The following is a 16,228-nucleotide window of genomic DNA, read 5'->3' as shown; positions in this document are numbered from 1 at the left end:
TCTGGTTCAGACCACGCAGCGGGAATTAATAACTATGTGCAAAGGCTTAGCCCAGGGTAAAGGTAAAGGTAAAGGCCCTCCCGTTGATCGTCGATTTGCTCGAGCGGGCCCAGTAACGTCTCCATTGGAGACTTTGTTGTTACTGTGTCTGTAGGCGCTGGATTATGGCAGCGACCAACCATCACCATTAATGGAAACTCAGATTCCTGCGTGCATGTGCGTGCATGTGCGTACATGGCGTGGGCGTGTGTGCGTGTGCATGCGTGCATGGTGTGCGTGCACGTGCATGTGCGTGCATGCATGGCGTGTGCGTGTGCATGCGTGCGTGGCGTGTGCGCGTGCGTGGGCAGGCGTGCATGGCACGAGCGCGTGCGTGTGCACGGTGCATGGCGGTGAGTGCGTGCGTGGGCATGCGCGTGCATGCTGTGAGCGGGCGTGCGTGGGCGTGTCCCCGTGTGTGGTTCTAGGGGCTGGGTGGAGGCAGCCCCAAGCGCCGGCGCGTGGCTCCCGCCCTCCCCGCCCCCGCAGCGGGCGTGCCCGTCGTCGGGGCGGGCGGAGGCGCAGGTGCCGGCGGGCGGCGCGGGGCTCCTCGTCCCCATCCTCATCCCTCGCCGTCTTGGCCGCGGCTCCCGCTCCCTCCTGCCGTCCGCGCCGCGTCCTCCCCTAACCTCGGGTCTGAGCGGCGGGGCCGGGAAAGTTTGAGTCACGGCGGGGGGAGCGGAGGGGGCGGGCCCGTGACCCTGAGGGGGGTAGGGGGCGCCAGGCCCCGCCTCGGCTCCCGGCAGGGGGACCCCTCGGCGAGCCCCCGTCCCGCGCGCACCACCGGCTGCAGGCGCCTGCGCTCCCGCCCCGCGCCCGGGCCATGCCGCTCCTGCCGCTGCTCGTGGCGGTGGCCGCCGCGCTGGCCCGCGTGCCCGTCGCCGCGCCGTCGCCCCCCGCGGGGGGCGCCACCCTGGCCTTCGTCTTCGACGTCACCGGCTCCATGTGGGACGACCTGCGGCAGGTGATCGACGGCGCGTCGGGCATCCTGGAGCGCACGCTGCGCGGCCGCGCCGTCGCCAACTACGCGCTGGTGCCCTTCCACGACCCAGGTAGCGCCCCGCGTCCCCACCGCGCCTGGCGCCGGGACCGCGCCCCGGTGGCCGAGAGGGGGGCCTGGGCCAGGGAAACTGGCCGCGACCCTGATCCCCGCGACCCGCGCTGCAGCACTGCCTGTTTGGAAATTCCTAGAATTCGCTCCCGGCGCTGGGTTCCTAGGCCTGGGCGCCCCGAAGGCCACTTGTCCCCATCTCTTGTCCCTCCTTCGAGAAATCAGCGTCTTAGGGAGCCCCCGCGTTACCCCCCACCTCTCAATCCCCAGCCCCCCGCCCTTCCCTAAGGCGCCTGGCTAGGGGGTTAGGGGGGTCCTGAGAGGGTATGTTTCAGCCAGCAGCAGCTTCCTCATTTGGGGGTATCTGGAATATTCTTTTTTTTCCCAACAGATTTAAGTACAAAGTGGCTCACCCCAAAGCAAGGGGAAAAGGACAGAGAATCCCCCAGTTCCCTCTCCCCCCCCCATCCTTAGTCAGAAATCAGGGCTCTGTTGGGTGTATCTCCCCCCCCCCCAATCTCCAGCTAGACGGAGAATTTTATTAAGTCAAAAAATAAAACTAGGGCCAGAGACAGGACAGAGGTTAAGGTGCTTAACTGACATACAGTAGACCTGGGTTCGATCCCGGCACCCCTTATGGTCCCCTGAGTGCAGAGCCAGGAGGATTCCCTGAGCACTGCTGGGTGTGGCCCACCCCCACGTTCTCCCTCCCCCCAAAAAAGAAAAAAAATGGCAGATTTTTTTTTCCTGGTCCTTCTGGAAAGTTCAGAAGCTCATGATGACCCAGAGTTGCGTGACCTAGAAAACTCTCAGAGAGAAAAAATGTCTTCATCATTCACATCCTCACTCCGGGTAGCTGAGAGTCGGTGCTCCCCCCCGGGGCCAGGCTGAAAGTGTAGGGTCCCGGCTGAAGCAAACTCAGCCAGGAGGGCGCTTGCTTTACATGTGGCCGACCTGGGTTTGATCCCCGCCATCCCATGGGGTCCCTTAAGGCCAGTCAGGAGTGACCCCTGAATGCAGAGCCAGGAGTAACCCCTGAGCATCGCCGGGTGTGGCCCAAAAACACAAAGGAAAAAAAAATGTAGGGTGTGAGGATGTCTGTGGAGGTTTCCGAAGTCCCTTCTCCTCCAAGTCTCCCTTCCATGCCTGGATCTCGGGGTGGGGTGAGGGGCTACCCATGGAGCTTAGAGGGCACAAAATCTACCCACTTCTCTCACAACTGGAGAAACTGAGGCTCCGAGCCCCCCTGCCCTCATCCCCACCATGTCCTCAAGGCCAGTTTGACGTAATTTCTGATTCATCCTGGATTTGTCTCCGGCGTGCTTGGCCGCTGAGGCAGGGCAGGGAGGCAGTGAGACACAGTGTCCAGGGGGCCCCCACCCCTGCTGGGGCCCCGCCAGGTGGAGAGAATGTGTCCCCGGCCGGGTGCCCGCTGCTGCGGGTGAGAGCTGGGGGGGCGCACAGGAATCTCTCCCAGGTTGCAGCAGCCTCGAACACAAGAACCTGTGGTTGGGTTTTGGAGCAGGTGGAGTGGGGTTCTCCGAGCACGGGAGCCGGCTGGTCAAAGCCGGAGGGCGGGCAGTTTCTGGGGCTGACTCCAGGGCCAGGTGTGTGTGGGGGGAAGCGGGAGGGGCCTCCAACCCATTTCCTTCTTTTTGTCTTTTTTGGTCACATCGTGCTCAGGGTTCCTCCTGGCTTTGCACTCAGGAATTACTCCTGGCAGTGCTCAGGGGACCCTATGGGATGCCGGGACTCGAACCCTGGTCGGCTGTGTGCGAGGCAAACGCCCTCCGCGCTGTGCTATCGCTCCAGCCCCTGTTCTCGTTGCCTTCTAAGGGCCGGAGCGTCGTCGCTGGCTCGCCCAGCAGCCTGCAGTGTGGTTTAGATTTTCCTTTGTCTTTGGACGCAGCCCATGGAATTTGCTTCGTGGAAGAGACGGTCGAGAGGCAGCGATTGTCGGGGCCAAGAGATACGGCACATCAGGGAAGGCATTGGCCTTGTACCCTGCTCCTTTTATTGATTTTTTGGGGGGTCACACCTGGCGGGATACTCAAGGGTGATTCTCGGCTCTGCACTCAGAAATCACTCCTGGGGGCCAGAGCGATAGTCCAGCAACAATGGTGTTTGCCTTGCATGCAGCCGACCCGGGTTCAATCTCTGGCATCTCATATGGTCCCCCGAGCACCGCCAGGAGTAATTCCTAAGTGCAGAGCCAGGAGTAACCCCTGAGTATCGCTGGTGTGACCCGAAAAGCCAAAAAAATCAGTCCTGGTGGTGTTTGGGGGGACCCTGTGGGATGCTGGGGATCAAACATGGGTCAGCCGTATGCAAGGCAAGTGCCCCCTCACTGTGCCATCTCTCAGCCCCCCTGGATGACTCTGGTTCAGTCCCCAGCACCACATACGGCCCCTCTTTTCCTGTCAGGAGGGACCCCTGAGCACAGAACCAGGAGGAAGCCCTGAGCTCTGCGGCTGTGGTCCCCAAACTTCACTCCACATTCCCCCAAAAAGAAACGGGGATTGTAATTACAGGGAGGATAGGAGCAGCCCCTGGAGAGAGGCTTCTGGAGAAAATTAAAGAGGAAGATAAATAAGACCCTGAGCTTTTAGAAAGTTTTTCTTTTTTCTTTCTTTTTAATGGAAAGAATGGCATTGTTCCCAAAGGAGAAACTTAACAATTTACTCATGGCTTCATTTTGATGAAAATGTCAGTACTTTTCACGTTTCAGCAGCTAAAATGTGAGGAGTAAATCTTGTGTAAATCCTGATGCCTCTGCTTAGGGGTTGTGCTGATGAGGTTTTTGTCAGCGGGTGTGTAACATCAGCCCGGCTGGGTGCACGGCCCATGTCCTTCCAACCTCCCCCCCCCCACATCGTGCGCAAATGTTCCTCGAGTTTCGGTTTCTTCCAGAAACCTTCGAGGGCTTTGTCCCAGTCGATGCTGGAAATTAATTAGGAGAAAAAAAGCATTTTGCCGCTCTAATTCAGGAAACGGGACAACGGGACGTGTCGCTTGGCTTAATCTGAGGTTGAGAATCCTTATGTCCTGCTACAGGTTGTGGAGGACGAGGCCCCTTCAGAGAGTGTAGCAGATTGTACGGGGTGTGTGTGTGTGTGTGTGGAGAAACACACTTGCCTTGACACAGCAGACCGGGTTCCATTCCCGACACCTCACATGATCCCCAGAGCCTGGAGTGATCCCTGAGGATAGAGCCAGGAGCAAACCCCGAGCACTGCCTGGTGTGGCCCCAGAACCAAAAGAGAAAAAAAAAACGGTTCCTTTGTTCATCTTTCCAATGTTTGACTCTTTCTTTCTTTCTTTCTTTCTTTCTTTCTTTCTTCTCTTTCTTCTTTTGTTCTTTCTTCTTCCTTCCTTCCTTCCCTTCCTCCCTCCCTCCCTCCCTCCCTCCCTCCCTTCCTTCCTTTCTCTCTTTCTGTCTCCCCTTCTTTTTTCTTCTCTCATTCTTTTGTTTTTCTTTTTTTTTCTTTTTGGGTCACACCCGGCGATGCACAGGGGTTCCTCCTGGCTCTGCACTCAGGAATTACCCCTGGCGGTGCTCAGAGGACCCTATGGGATGCTGGGAATCGAACCCGGGTTGGCCTTGTGCAAGGCAAATGTACTATCACTATCACTGTACTATCACTCCAGCCCCTCTTCTCTCTCTCTCTCTCTCTCTCTTTCTTTCTTTCTTTCTTTCTTTTCTCCTGGTGGTCTTGGGGGAACACATGGGGATGCCAGGGATCGAACCTGGGTCAGCACTGTGAAGGAAAACCCTTTCCCTGGATTTGAGTGGTTTTCCAATCAGGCAGTAGGAGGACTTTATGGGGATGTTATTAACTGACTTTGGTTAGTATTTTTCTTGGTAGTTCGCCTTTCTGTACTGTTCATGTTTTCCGATGTTCTGAGATTTTGAATGCTCTTTTATTGGATATCTGTTGATTTTTCCTCCTTGTATTTTTTCACTTTCTGGTTTGGTGAACTTTTTTCATTTTATATCCCAAAATTAGACATCTAAGTATTTACACTTGTTTCCTCTTTCACTTTATATTTAATTCTTTAACTCAGGATTTTTTTAAAAAATGCTTTAAAAATTTTTTTTAATAGTTTACCATTCATCTTACATAATTCTGCTAGAACTGGGTGGTTGATAATCTAATCGTTTTTTAAAAATTCATTTTGATTTTCCCTTTTTGTCAAATTTACTTATGAAGAATATGTTGGGGGAGCAGGAGAGAGAGTACAGTGGGAAAGGTACTTTCCTTGGATGTAGCTGAACGGGGTGTGATCCCCGGCAGCCCATATGTTTCCCCAAACCCTGCCAGGAGGGATCCCTGAGCACAGCCAGGAGTAAGCCCTGAGCCCTTGCGGGGTGTGGCCCCAAATCGTATATATACATCTGGGTCTGGAGAGATAGTACAGAGAATAGGGTGTCTGACCTGCATGGGCCAACCCAGGTTCAATCCTCTGAACCCCATGTGGTACCCTGAACACCACCTGGAGTAATTCCTGAGTGCAGAGTCAGGAGTGAGCCCTGAGCACTGCTGGGTGTGGCCCCCCAAACAAACAAACAAACAAACAAATCTAGACTTTTCATTTTGTTTCATTTTAAGACAATTTTTTTTTCTTTTTGGGTCACACCTGGCGATGCACAGGGGATACTCCTGGTTCTGCACTCAGGAATTACTCCTGGTCGTGCTCAGGGGACCATATGGGATGCTGGGAATCAAACCCGGGGTTGGCCGCATGCAAGGCAAACGCCCTATCCACTGTACTATCACTCCAGCCCCTAAGACAATTATTTTTAAATTATATTTTAAAAATACAATTCTGGTGCTTGGAGTGTATTATATTCATTATTGGGTAGATAACATGTTGGAAATCCTCTTCTCATACTGTAGCACTGTCGCACTGTCCTCCCGTTGTTCATCCATTTGCTCGCTCGGGCACCAGTAACGTCTCCATTGTGAGACTTGTTACTGTTTTTGTCATACAAATACGCCACGGGCAGCTTGCCAGGCTCTGCCATGCGGGCTTTCTCATACAATTTTCTTAAAAAAATTTCCCCAGTTAGAGGGGTGTGGGTCCACCATGCCATACATGCGTGAAGATCTGGGTTTAATTCCCACACAGACACAATGTTCCCCCCAGTGTTACTGAGATTAAAAGACACAAAATAGCAGTAGGTTAAGGGCCTGGCCTTGACTTTTTACGTTTGAAGGTTGCAAATGGGAGCTCCTTAACTCCAGCTAATCCCTAGCTCCGTGCTCTGCTCCTCCGTGGTGATTTTCTTTGTGTGTGTGTGTGGTGAGAACACTTATGGTTTGTTTTGACAGTGCTAAGGGGGTGCGGGGGTGCTACTTGGGCCTCACATATCAGGCAAGGCAAGAGTTCTGCAGCGAGCAGCACCCCAGCCTCTGGGCCCCCTGGGGAGTACAGGTCATACTCTGGGAATGACTCTCACGGGGCCAGACACAGCACAGCAGACGGGGCACTTGCCTTACACACAGCCCAACCAGGTTTGGTCCCTGGCACCACAGAAGGGTCCCCAGAACACCACCAGGAGTCATCCTGCACACAGCCAGGAGTAAGCTTTGAGCACTACTGGATGAGCCTCCTCCCAGGACCCCCAGAAGAACAGAGTCCAGAGAGAGAAAGAGTCCAATGCGGAGGGTACTTGACTTGCACGCAGCTGACATGGGGTCCGTCCCTGTCACCCCATATAGGTCCCATGCCTTGTCATGTCCCCTTGGCTTCTCCTGGTTAATGATGGTGCCTTTGCATCCCATCCACTCCTGCGATGGCCACAGCTGTGATCTGTCCATTGCGCCTCCAGCTAGCCTGGGCAGCGTTAGATTGGGCAGTGCTAGGAGGGCAGAAAGTCTCACACCTTTCTCGTCACTTCTCTCAGTGCTCAGGGGGAGCCAGATGGGATTCTGGGGATTAAACCTGGGCCGGCCACGTGCAAGGCGAGTGCCCTACCTGCCGTACTATCTCTCCAGCCCCAAATGAATATCTTGAAAGGAGTAAAAAGAACAGGAGTAAATGCTGGCTTAAGTAACTTTGGAAATGAGTGTAGGACTCAAGGCAAAAGAATGGTAGTTTTGGGGGCTGGAGTGATAGCACAGCAGGTAGGGCGTTTGTCTTGCACGCGGCTGGACCTAGGTTCGATTCCCAGCATCCCATATAGTCCCCCCAAGCACTGCCAGGAATAATTCCTGAGTGCATGAGCCAGGAATAACCCCTGTGCATCACCGGGTGTGACCAGAAAAAAAAAGCAAAAAAAAAAAAAAAAAAAGGTAGTTTAGGGAGCTGGAGAGACAGCACAGCAAGAGGGCGCTTGCCTTGCATGAAGCTGGCCTGGGTTCGATCCGCGGCATCCCGTATAGTCCCAAAGCACTGTCAGGAGCGATTCCTGAGAGCAGAGCCAGGAGGAACCCTGAGCATCACTGGGTGTGACCCAAACACAGAGTCACAGAGTATTTTTTTTATGATGGCGGGGAGGCACAGTGCTTACTCCTGGTTCTGTGCTCAGGGATCACTCCTGCGGGGTTCAGGGAACCATATATGGTTCCGGGATTCAAATCCGGGTGTGTAGCATACCCCGATCTGTAGCGTGCAAGGCAGAGCTCAGCCAACTGGGTTATCGCTCTGACCCTTGTTTCAAAATATTCTTGAATATTTATATTTCTGGAAATAAAGGAAAATTAGTCACTCACTTCTCCCCCCCAAAAAAAATTTCTGCAGTGACTTGTCTTGGAATACTGTTAAGTCTTGATTTGGGGAAGCATTTGTATTAAAATATTCAAGTGTTTTTGTTCCCGGGAGTTCTGCCTGGTTCCACCGTGATTTACAGATGTATTTCTTTGGGGAAAGATTTATAGGTTGTTTTTCCTTACAGATCCCACCCTATAAGATTCTTTTCTAAATATTTTGTTTTTTGTTGCTATTTTGACCAGGCGATTGTTTTTTAATTCCCATCACATTTTTTACAAATGAGTATTGCGCGTCTGGTGGAAAGCAGAACGTTTTCATACATTTATCTGGTTTCCAACTTGCTCACTGAGTTGTTTTATTTGTTTATTTTTTGAACTACCAATTTAGGGGATTAAGTCTTCTAGAGTGACAACCATCCCGTCCAAATCAGAAGACAGCCCTCTCTTCTCTGAAACAGAACACTTGTTGGCAGTGTCCTGTTTGCTGGGATTTACCGCCTAGAACTTTCCACAGAGCGCTCGCTAATGGGATACTGGCGCCTAGCGTGAGGGTCTCTGTTAGCTCAAGGAGGAGGCTTTCATTCCTGATTTACTGAGGACAGAATCCTCTGGGATAAAAGAAGATTCCAGAGTGCCGGCGCTGACCTGGCAGCCAGGGCCTGTCTGGCCTGGGCTGACTTGTGGGTCGGGTCTTGCTCCCGGGCATCCACCGACGATCCTGTCTCTACTCTGGGCGTGAGCCGAGCCCAGTGAACCCTTCTTTGGAATCCTTCTTTGCTCCCATCACTGATCAGGCATGGGGAGGGGGGTCTGCTCTTTTTTTTGAAAGGCGGCGCCAGACTTCACTCTGTTAAGATGCAGAATCAGCCAGTGTCTGTAGAAGCTTCTCCCAGAGCTGTCTTTGTTTCCTTCTGGCCTCTGGGCCACACCTGACAGTGCAGGGCTACTCCCAGTTCAGTGCTCTTCCCGCTACTCCCATATCAGTGCTCTTACTGCTATTCCAAGACCAGTGCTCTCCCTGCTGCTCCCAGCTCAGTGCTCTTCTCGAAGCCTTAGCATCCTGCACACAAAGGATGTTCTCGTGTCACCTTTGAGTGGCCTTCGCTGCCCTGTGGTGACTCTGTAGAAAGGCCAGTTGCCTGTCCGATTCTGCCCCCCCCCATGTCTGTACTTTGGGCTGTCTCCCAGGGCATCCCGTCCCCCCAGACTCACTTGGGCTTAGAACAGTCAGCACTTTGGCGGGACAGCAGGGGGGTGGGGCTTTTAGCCCAGGGCCAGCCCTGCCTGGGCAGGGTTGAGGCGGGAGACAGGGAGGGTCTGAGGGACTCTTCTCGATGGGAAAACTTGTTAGCCCCCAGTGTCCTGCCCTGTCCCGCACATGGTGGGTCATGAACGCGCCCTTGTGCTGGGAAACTCTGGTGGTAGGATATCGGGATGGCGGGAAGAGGCTCTGATCTCGCCTTCCCGGGCTCTGCACGGCCATGGTGGGCAGGAGCGGAGTGGCAGAAACGAGACTCCACGCCCCAAGTTCTGGTTGACAATGTGGGGGCCGATCCTGCCCTAGAGCGGGACTGGTCAGTAGCATCTGGTGCTCAGAGCTGACTTGGGGGTCATTTGTGAGGGAAAGGAAGAAATCAGGGCAAAGCCATAGCACAGCGGCGAGGAACTTGCCTTGCCATGCAGGGGATCAAACCCAGGACAGCTGAGTGCAAGGTAAAAGCCCTCCCCGCTGTACTGTTGCACCAGCAAATCAATCTGGTAAGATTGTTTTAAAAAGAAAACAAAAGAAAGTAAAAACTAAAAAGAAAGACAAAACCAGAGGGAACTGATCCAGGTGACTGAAGTCCAAACTTGTATCTTACCAAGTGGAACCATGAGCTGGTTGAACCTAGGCCGTGGTGATACTCCCATGGAAGTGCTCCCATGACAGTGCTCCCATGACAGTGCTCCCTAAGCAGTGTCCCCATGGCCATGCTCTTGTGACGGTGCTTCTGTGGCAGTTATTCCCTGGTGGTACTCACATGGGAGTGCTCCCATGGCGGTGCTTCCTGTGCCTGTGCTCCTGCAGTCTTGACCCCAGAGCGCTGCTCCTATGGGAGTGCTCCCCTAGGGGTGCTCCAGAGGCTAGCAAAGTAGAACCTTCCCAGTGAGCACTCTTCTGCTGTGCTCACCTCCTCACCCTTCACCGGCCACTTCAGCACCCAGAGCCACTGGGGTGAGGTTGAACACCCCCCAAGAGACCAGGGTGGGGAGAGCTGGGTGCGTGGGCCCAACAGTGCCGTGTTCAGGGACCCTCAGGGGCTTGGGGGGTGGGACATGTGCTATTGGAGGGTGAGACACAGGGCCTCACACGTGCTCGGCAGATGCGTCCCCGTGAGCTGTTTCCCAGCCCTCGACAGTGTCCGAGCTGCCCCTGCCGGTGACCCAAGGAAGCAGCCTCGCCTCAGTGCCCGCATGCCGGAATGCCACGGCTCAGGGGATGTTCTCACGGCAGTGTTCCTCAGAGAACTGCACACCAGACGGGGCAGCTGGGCGGTCTGCTCGGAGACACTCACACGAAGGCCATAAAATGCTTTGCAGCCGTCGGAGCTCTTGGATGAGGCAGCTGACCTTCTGGAAAGATGTTCTCAACATGTCTCTTCAGCGCCGAGAATAGGTTAAAAATAGCGCGTCCTTTCTACTTCAATAGAAATTCCTCCTGAAAATAGGCTGCATGTATGCGAGATATATTTGTGTGCGTACGAATTGGCATAAACGTTTTGAAGGTGGAATGCAGAAATAGAAATGACTCCCGGGGTGGGGGGAAGCATTTCCTTTTATTTATTTATTTTTTAATTTTTTTCCCCTGTGTCAGCGATTTCTGTGCACACGTCTCAGGAAGCAGCTGGTCAGTGCTCAGATTGGGCACTAGCTGCGGGGCCACCCCCTGGCTGTGTGTGTCTGTTCTGCCACTCCTTGGAGGTGTGTCTTGGGGCACATTAATTGCCCTCTCATCTGCTCCTTTTCCCTTCTTTGTAAGAGCGGGTTAGGGGGCTGGAACGATAGCACAGCGGGGAGGGCGCTTGCCTTGCACGCGGCCGACCCGGGTTCAATTCCCAGCATCCCCTAGGGTCCCCTGAGCACCGCCAGGAGTAATTCCTGAGTGCATGAGCCAGGAGGAATCCCTGTGCATCACCGGGTGTGACCCACAAAGCCAAAAAAAAAAGCAGGGTGAGACCCCAACAGGCAGGGTCAGGGTGGTCTCTGGACATTCACCCCTAGGGAAGCCCCCAAAACCTGCAGGAGAAGCTCAGCAAGCACCAGCATCACTGGACGCCTTTATTTATTTTTTTTTGGGGGGGGGCACACCCTGTGATGCCCGGGATTACTCTGAGCTCTGCATGCAGGGCTCACTCCTTGCGGTGCTCAGGGCACCCTCTGGGATGTTGGGGACCAAGCCTGGGTCAGATGTGTGCAAGGCAAGTCGACCTGGCAGTGCTCCCATGGCGTGGCTCCTGTGCCGGTGCTCCCACAGTCATGCCCTCAGGCGCTGCTCCTAGGGAAGTGCTCCCCTGAGAGTGCTCCAGTAGCCACAGGTGGAGAACCTTCCCAGTGAGCACTCTTCTGCTGTGCTCACCTCCCCACCCTTCACCCGGCCAGTTCAGCACACAGAGACACTGGGGTGAGGTTGGGGGACCAGGCTGGGGAGGGTCAGGCTGCGGTGTGTGTGAGGAAGCGCATTCCCTGCTGTGCTTTCTCCCTGGCCCCAGTTTCTGACCACACACAGTTTGATGGCAAAACAGCCCAGGGCGGAGCGCAATGTATCCGGAGTGCAATGTATCGGCAGCCCTCGGGGGCCGTTCTGGGCTGGCCTGTTGGGCTCCTGGGCGTGTCCTGTCCCAGAGCTGAGCACAGACACTGGGGGGCTTCACATGGAAGGGGCCCCGGACCTCCCGGCTGCCCAGAATTCTTGGTGCCAGCTCCCCACTCAGAGCAGTAGTGAAAGGAGGAAACTGAGGCTGGGGTGGGGGAGGGGCTCAGAGAAATCCCAGCTGGTGCAGACCCGGGCAGAAGCCCCGTCAGCGTCAGGCCAGGGTGCTGTCTCCGTGTTAAGTCTGAGAATTTAAAAAAAAAATTATTAATTTGTTTGGTTTGTTTTGTTTTCGGGCCACACCTGGTGATGCCCGGTGGCTCTGCTCAGGGATCACTCCTGGTAGTGCTCCAGGGACCCTGTGGGGTGCTGGGAATCGAACCCGGGTCGGCCGCGAGGAAGGCAAGCACCCTCCCCGCTGTCCTGTCGCTCCGGCCCTGAGTCTGAGAAATTTTGAGACACTCAAGGGTGACGGGAGTTTAGAATTCCTCAACTCTCAGCGGGCCCCAAAGCGCTCACTGTGGCTCAGCCTGGGTTTCGTCCACACCTCGGGCTGGAGCTGCAGCTGCAGACGCCTCGCCTGTCCTGACAGCTGTGCTCCATGCGGCTCGGCTCTGCTGCATTCCAGAGATACACAGAGCGAGCAGACTTGCACGATGAACCCCATCTCCCCAGCACCCAGCACCCCCAAATCTCCTCAAGAATTTTATTCTTTCAGTCTAAGTCTCCTCCCACCCCCTCCCGCCACTGGGCACTCAGCTCTGTGCTAATAGTATTTTCTCCCCACTTGAATGTGGGAAATTTACATCCATTGAAATGTACAAGCCTGCATAGGCGTTTGCCAAGACGGGCTCAGGATATGGACCACTTGTGTCTTGGCAGCTCCTGCTCCTCTTCCTGGCCTTCCCCGAGCCCCCCCACCCCCCCAGGCCCCAGACAGCCTTTGTTCTGATCCCCCCCCCCCCCCCATGAGCTTTACCCATTCTCCAACTTCCTAGAAATGGCTCTGGAGGGGCTGGAGAATTAAAAAAAAATGTGATAGCATAGTGGGTAGGGCGTTTGCCTTGCATGTGGCCGACCCGGGTTCAATTCCCATTCCCAGCATCCCATATGGTCCCCCAAGCACCGCCAGGAGTAATTCCTGAGTGCAGAGTCAGGAGTATCCCCTGTGCATTGCTGGGTGTGACCCAAAAAGAAAAAAAAAAAAGAGAGATGGCTCTGGAGCGTGTGTGCCTGCCCCGTGCCTGTTCCCCTGTGCCCGTGGCCCCGAGACCCAACCCCGCATCCGTGTGCTCGACTGGCCCAGGACCCACTTGTTCCCTTGCCGAGTGGCCTTTGGATCTAGGAAATACCACAGTTGTTTATCTCCGCCGATGGACATTTGGTTGGTCTCCTCGTCCTGGGAGATCCTGAGTTTGTCTGGTCACAAATGTGGTTTTCTCGAGTAAACGCTGAGGAGTGGTGGGGACCATCGGTAGCCTTCTAGAAGCGTCTGTTATCTCCCAAAGGGGAGCATTGGCGACTGGCCCTGGGTGGATGCTTCAGGTCCTCCCCACCAACATTACCATTTCACTGTGTTCGCGTGCCCTGAGCTTAGCCCAGATGGACTTGCCAGGCAGTTTTCTCCTGTTGCTGTGTGGTCCCAGATAAGCTGTTGGCATCTCTGACGCTTGGGCGTCCAGAGTTCCGTTCCCACTGGCGGGGGCGTGGGGCGGGAGAGGAGGGTCCCCCGAGAGCCCTGTCACGAGAGCGGGACACAGCGGTTCCCAGAAGGAACTGGGGGCTGGTCCCTGCCCCTCCCCGCACCCAGTCCCCGCGTGAACCGCTGGGGTTAGGTGGGGGGCAGGCGGGGGCCTGGGGGGGTCTGGCCCTGGAGGCCCGGAGCTGTGTCCTCTCAGCTCCCCATTTCTCAGAGGCTCCTGCCCAGCCGGCATGGGGACCCCTCTCTCCAGTGCCCCTCCCAACAGGGTCTCCTTCTCTCCCCGCAGACATCGGCCCCGTGACACTCACGGTGGACCCCGAGGTGTTCCACCGCGCCCTGCGGGAACTCTCTGTACAGGTGAGTGGGGTCGCGGCCCGCCCCTCCCCAGTTGAGTGACACCCTGGCTCGGGTGGGGTCTGGTGTGATTCAGGAATCACCCCCGGAATCCCCAAGCCCGCACACTGTAGACGCCTGTGCAGGGGTGAGTGGAAGAGGGTGGGGATGGTGTGGGTGGTCTCTGAGGCATGCCAGGGTTCAGCTCAGACCCTCAGGCTGGCCCCAAACCTTGTCTGGGTCAGATTCCCACTCCCGCCCTCCCCGCCTCCATACGGGCCCCCTGTACCCCGAAACCACAGTGTCCTGAAGGCAGGGGGCGGGTTACAAGTCTGACTCATGCAGGGGGCCCTGGAGGGGGGTGGCACTGGCCAAGAGCCCACCTGCCCGTTCTGTCCCCTGCACAGGCTCTCCCTGGGGGCAGGAGGAGCCGTGGGAAGGAGCAGGGCCTTTGGACGTCCCGGCTTGGCTGGCATTAATGTGGGGGACCCGTGAGATGTCCCCCTACGGCACTAGGGGAAGGGACTGGGTGGCAGAGTTGGTTTAAGGCACTTGCCCTGCACCAGGCTCAGGGCCTGCATGTGGCCCCTGAGCACTGCCAGAAGAGCCCTGAGCACAGAGCTGCGAGTAGCCCCTGGGCACATGGGGCATAGCGTCCCCACCCCCGGAAACTGTCCTGGTGTGGGGCGGGGCTCTGGGTCCAGGGGTGGGGGTTCATGCCCCGCGTAGGGCGGGGCAGCAGCAGCTCCTGGCATGGCCCCTGTCCCCAGGGAGGCGGCGACTGCCCCGAGATGAGCGTGGGCGCCATCCTGGCCGCCGTCCGCGTCGCCAACCCCGGCTCCTTCATCTACGTCTTCTCGGACGCCCGCGCCAAGGACCACCAGCGCACGGGGGAACTGCTGCAGCTGCTGCAGCTCAAGCAGTCACAGGTGAGGCCTTGGCGGGGGGCGGGGAGTCCCCTGTGGTGGGGCCCGGCCTGGACCAGACCCCCCCCCCGCCCCCGCCCACGCCAGGCCTCTCTCTCTGCCCATCTCTGCTCCATGCAGTTCCCTGGGGTGGGGGGTGGAGCTGGCCGTGTCCACGTGCCTCCTGGGCGTCCTGGGCCTGGTGGGGTCCTTCGGGCTGGTCTCCCCCCACCCCCCGCATCCATGCGGGCGGGTGTCCGAGCTGTGGTGCCCGCAGGTGGTGTTCGTACTGACCGGGGACTGCGGGGACCGTACGCACCCCGGCTACCTGGCCTATCAGGACATCGCCGCCACCAGCTCAGGGCAGGTGTTCCACCTGGACAAGCAGCAGGTGTCAGAGGTGAGCATCCATCCTGCCCACTGCACTGCTGCGAGCACTGTGGGGTGAGTCCTGCTGCTACAGCTGTCCAGGCCAGAGGAATGGACGGGACTGGCCGGGGCTGGGAGAAGCGGAGCTGGAGGGGATGGCTCAGACTTGGGGCTGAGGGGAGCCGCCGGCCGGGATCCCTCCGTGCCTCATCGCTGCATGGCCCGTGCCCCCCGCCCAGACCTGGCTCAGGCGCCGCAGCCCCACCCGTTCCCCCCCCCACTCCAGCCGCAGAGCCCCTGCCCACGCCCCCATCCAGGTGGTGCCTGCTCTCACCCCTGCTCCTGTTTCCACTGTGATGCCTCAGTTTACCACCGCAGGGCCGTGGGCTCTCGGAGCCAGGTGTCACGGCCTGAGAGGCCCGCGGGTGCTGTGTGGCCCCCACGCTGAGGCGAGCCCCAGTGTGGGACCAAACCAGCTCACAGCTTGGACAGGCAATGTTTGTGCTTCTCGGGGTCACGTTTCTGCTCGGTTGTGGGGGGCGGCCTGTGGGAGCCAACGGCGCTTGGTCCCGGCTTGGGGTGACCGTTAGGGTGCATGCCAAGCCGGAGGTAGGATGGCCGCAGCGGGGGATGAGGTCCCTAGAGGCAGGAACCTGGGCCACATCCCCACTGGCCACGGGGCCCCCCTCTGCCACAGGGACCGGGGGGCCGTGTGGCCTGATGCAGGAGGACCCCCTGGCCGGGCTCCCTGGCAGGGACCTGCCCCCTCCGGCCACAGCCCTGAGGCCCCTTTAAATGCTGAGCCCCACTCCTTTGCTTGAGCTGTGGGAGTCCCCCGGGAGAGGGGGGCTCCTCCCAGCTCTGCCCCTGTTGGCTGTGCCCTCTCTGTGCTGGGTCTCAGTGCCCACGTCGGGTCCTGGCAACGAGCCGAGTCCCGGGCTCTGGAGCACTGGCTGTTCCTGGCTGGGCTTGGCCTGGTATGCCAGGAGCCCCTGCAGGTCCCGGTCTGCTCAGGGGTCGCCGGGGCCCAGCGCCTGTCCCCCGGGTGCCTGTTTCTCATCAAGACTTTCCTGGGGGGACTAGAGCAATAGCACAGCAGGTAGGGCGTTTGCCTTGCACACGGTCAACCCGGGTTCGATTCCCAGCATCCCATATGATCCCCTGAGCACCGCCAGGGGTGATTCCTGAGTGCAAAGCCAGGAGTAACCCCTGTACATCGCCGGGTATGACTCAAAAAGCAAAAAAAAAAAAAAAGGACAAAAGAAA

At 57.1% G+C, this 16,228-nt stretch overlaps 1 protein-coding gene across 1 annotated transcript in view; it reads left to right on the top strand.

Moving 5' to 3' along the window:
- Positions 1 to 862: 862 nt before the first annotated feature.
- HMCN2 (hemicentin 2) overlaps positions 863 to 16,228 on the top strand; it is a 102,017-nt gene continuing 86,651 nt past the window's right edge. The window contains 4 exon segments of the mRNA XM_056108910.1: positions 863 to 1,091; positions 13,642 to 13,712; positions 14,459 to 14,617; positions 14,871 to 14,993. Of these exon segments, the coding sequence (XP_055964885.1) occupies positions 863 to 1,091; positions 13,642 to 13,712; positions 14,459 to 14,617; positions 14,871 to 14,993 (582 nt within the window).

This window comes from Sorex fumeus, unplaced genomic scaffold (genome assembly GCF_029834395.1).
Source record: "Sorex fumeus unplaced genomic scaffold, SorFum_2.1 ptg000233l, whole genome shotgun sequence".
NCBI classification, from domain to species: domain Eukaryota; kingdom Metazoa; phylum Chordata; class Mammalia; order Eulipotyphla; family Soricidae; genus Sorex; species Sorex fumeus.
Note: the sequence above shows the minus strand (reverse complement) of the source record. Positions and strands in the feature narration are given on the sequence as shown.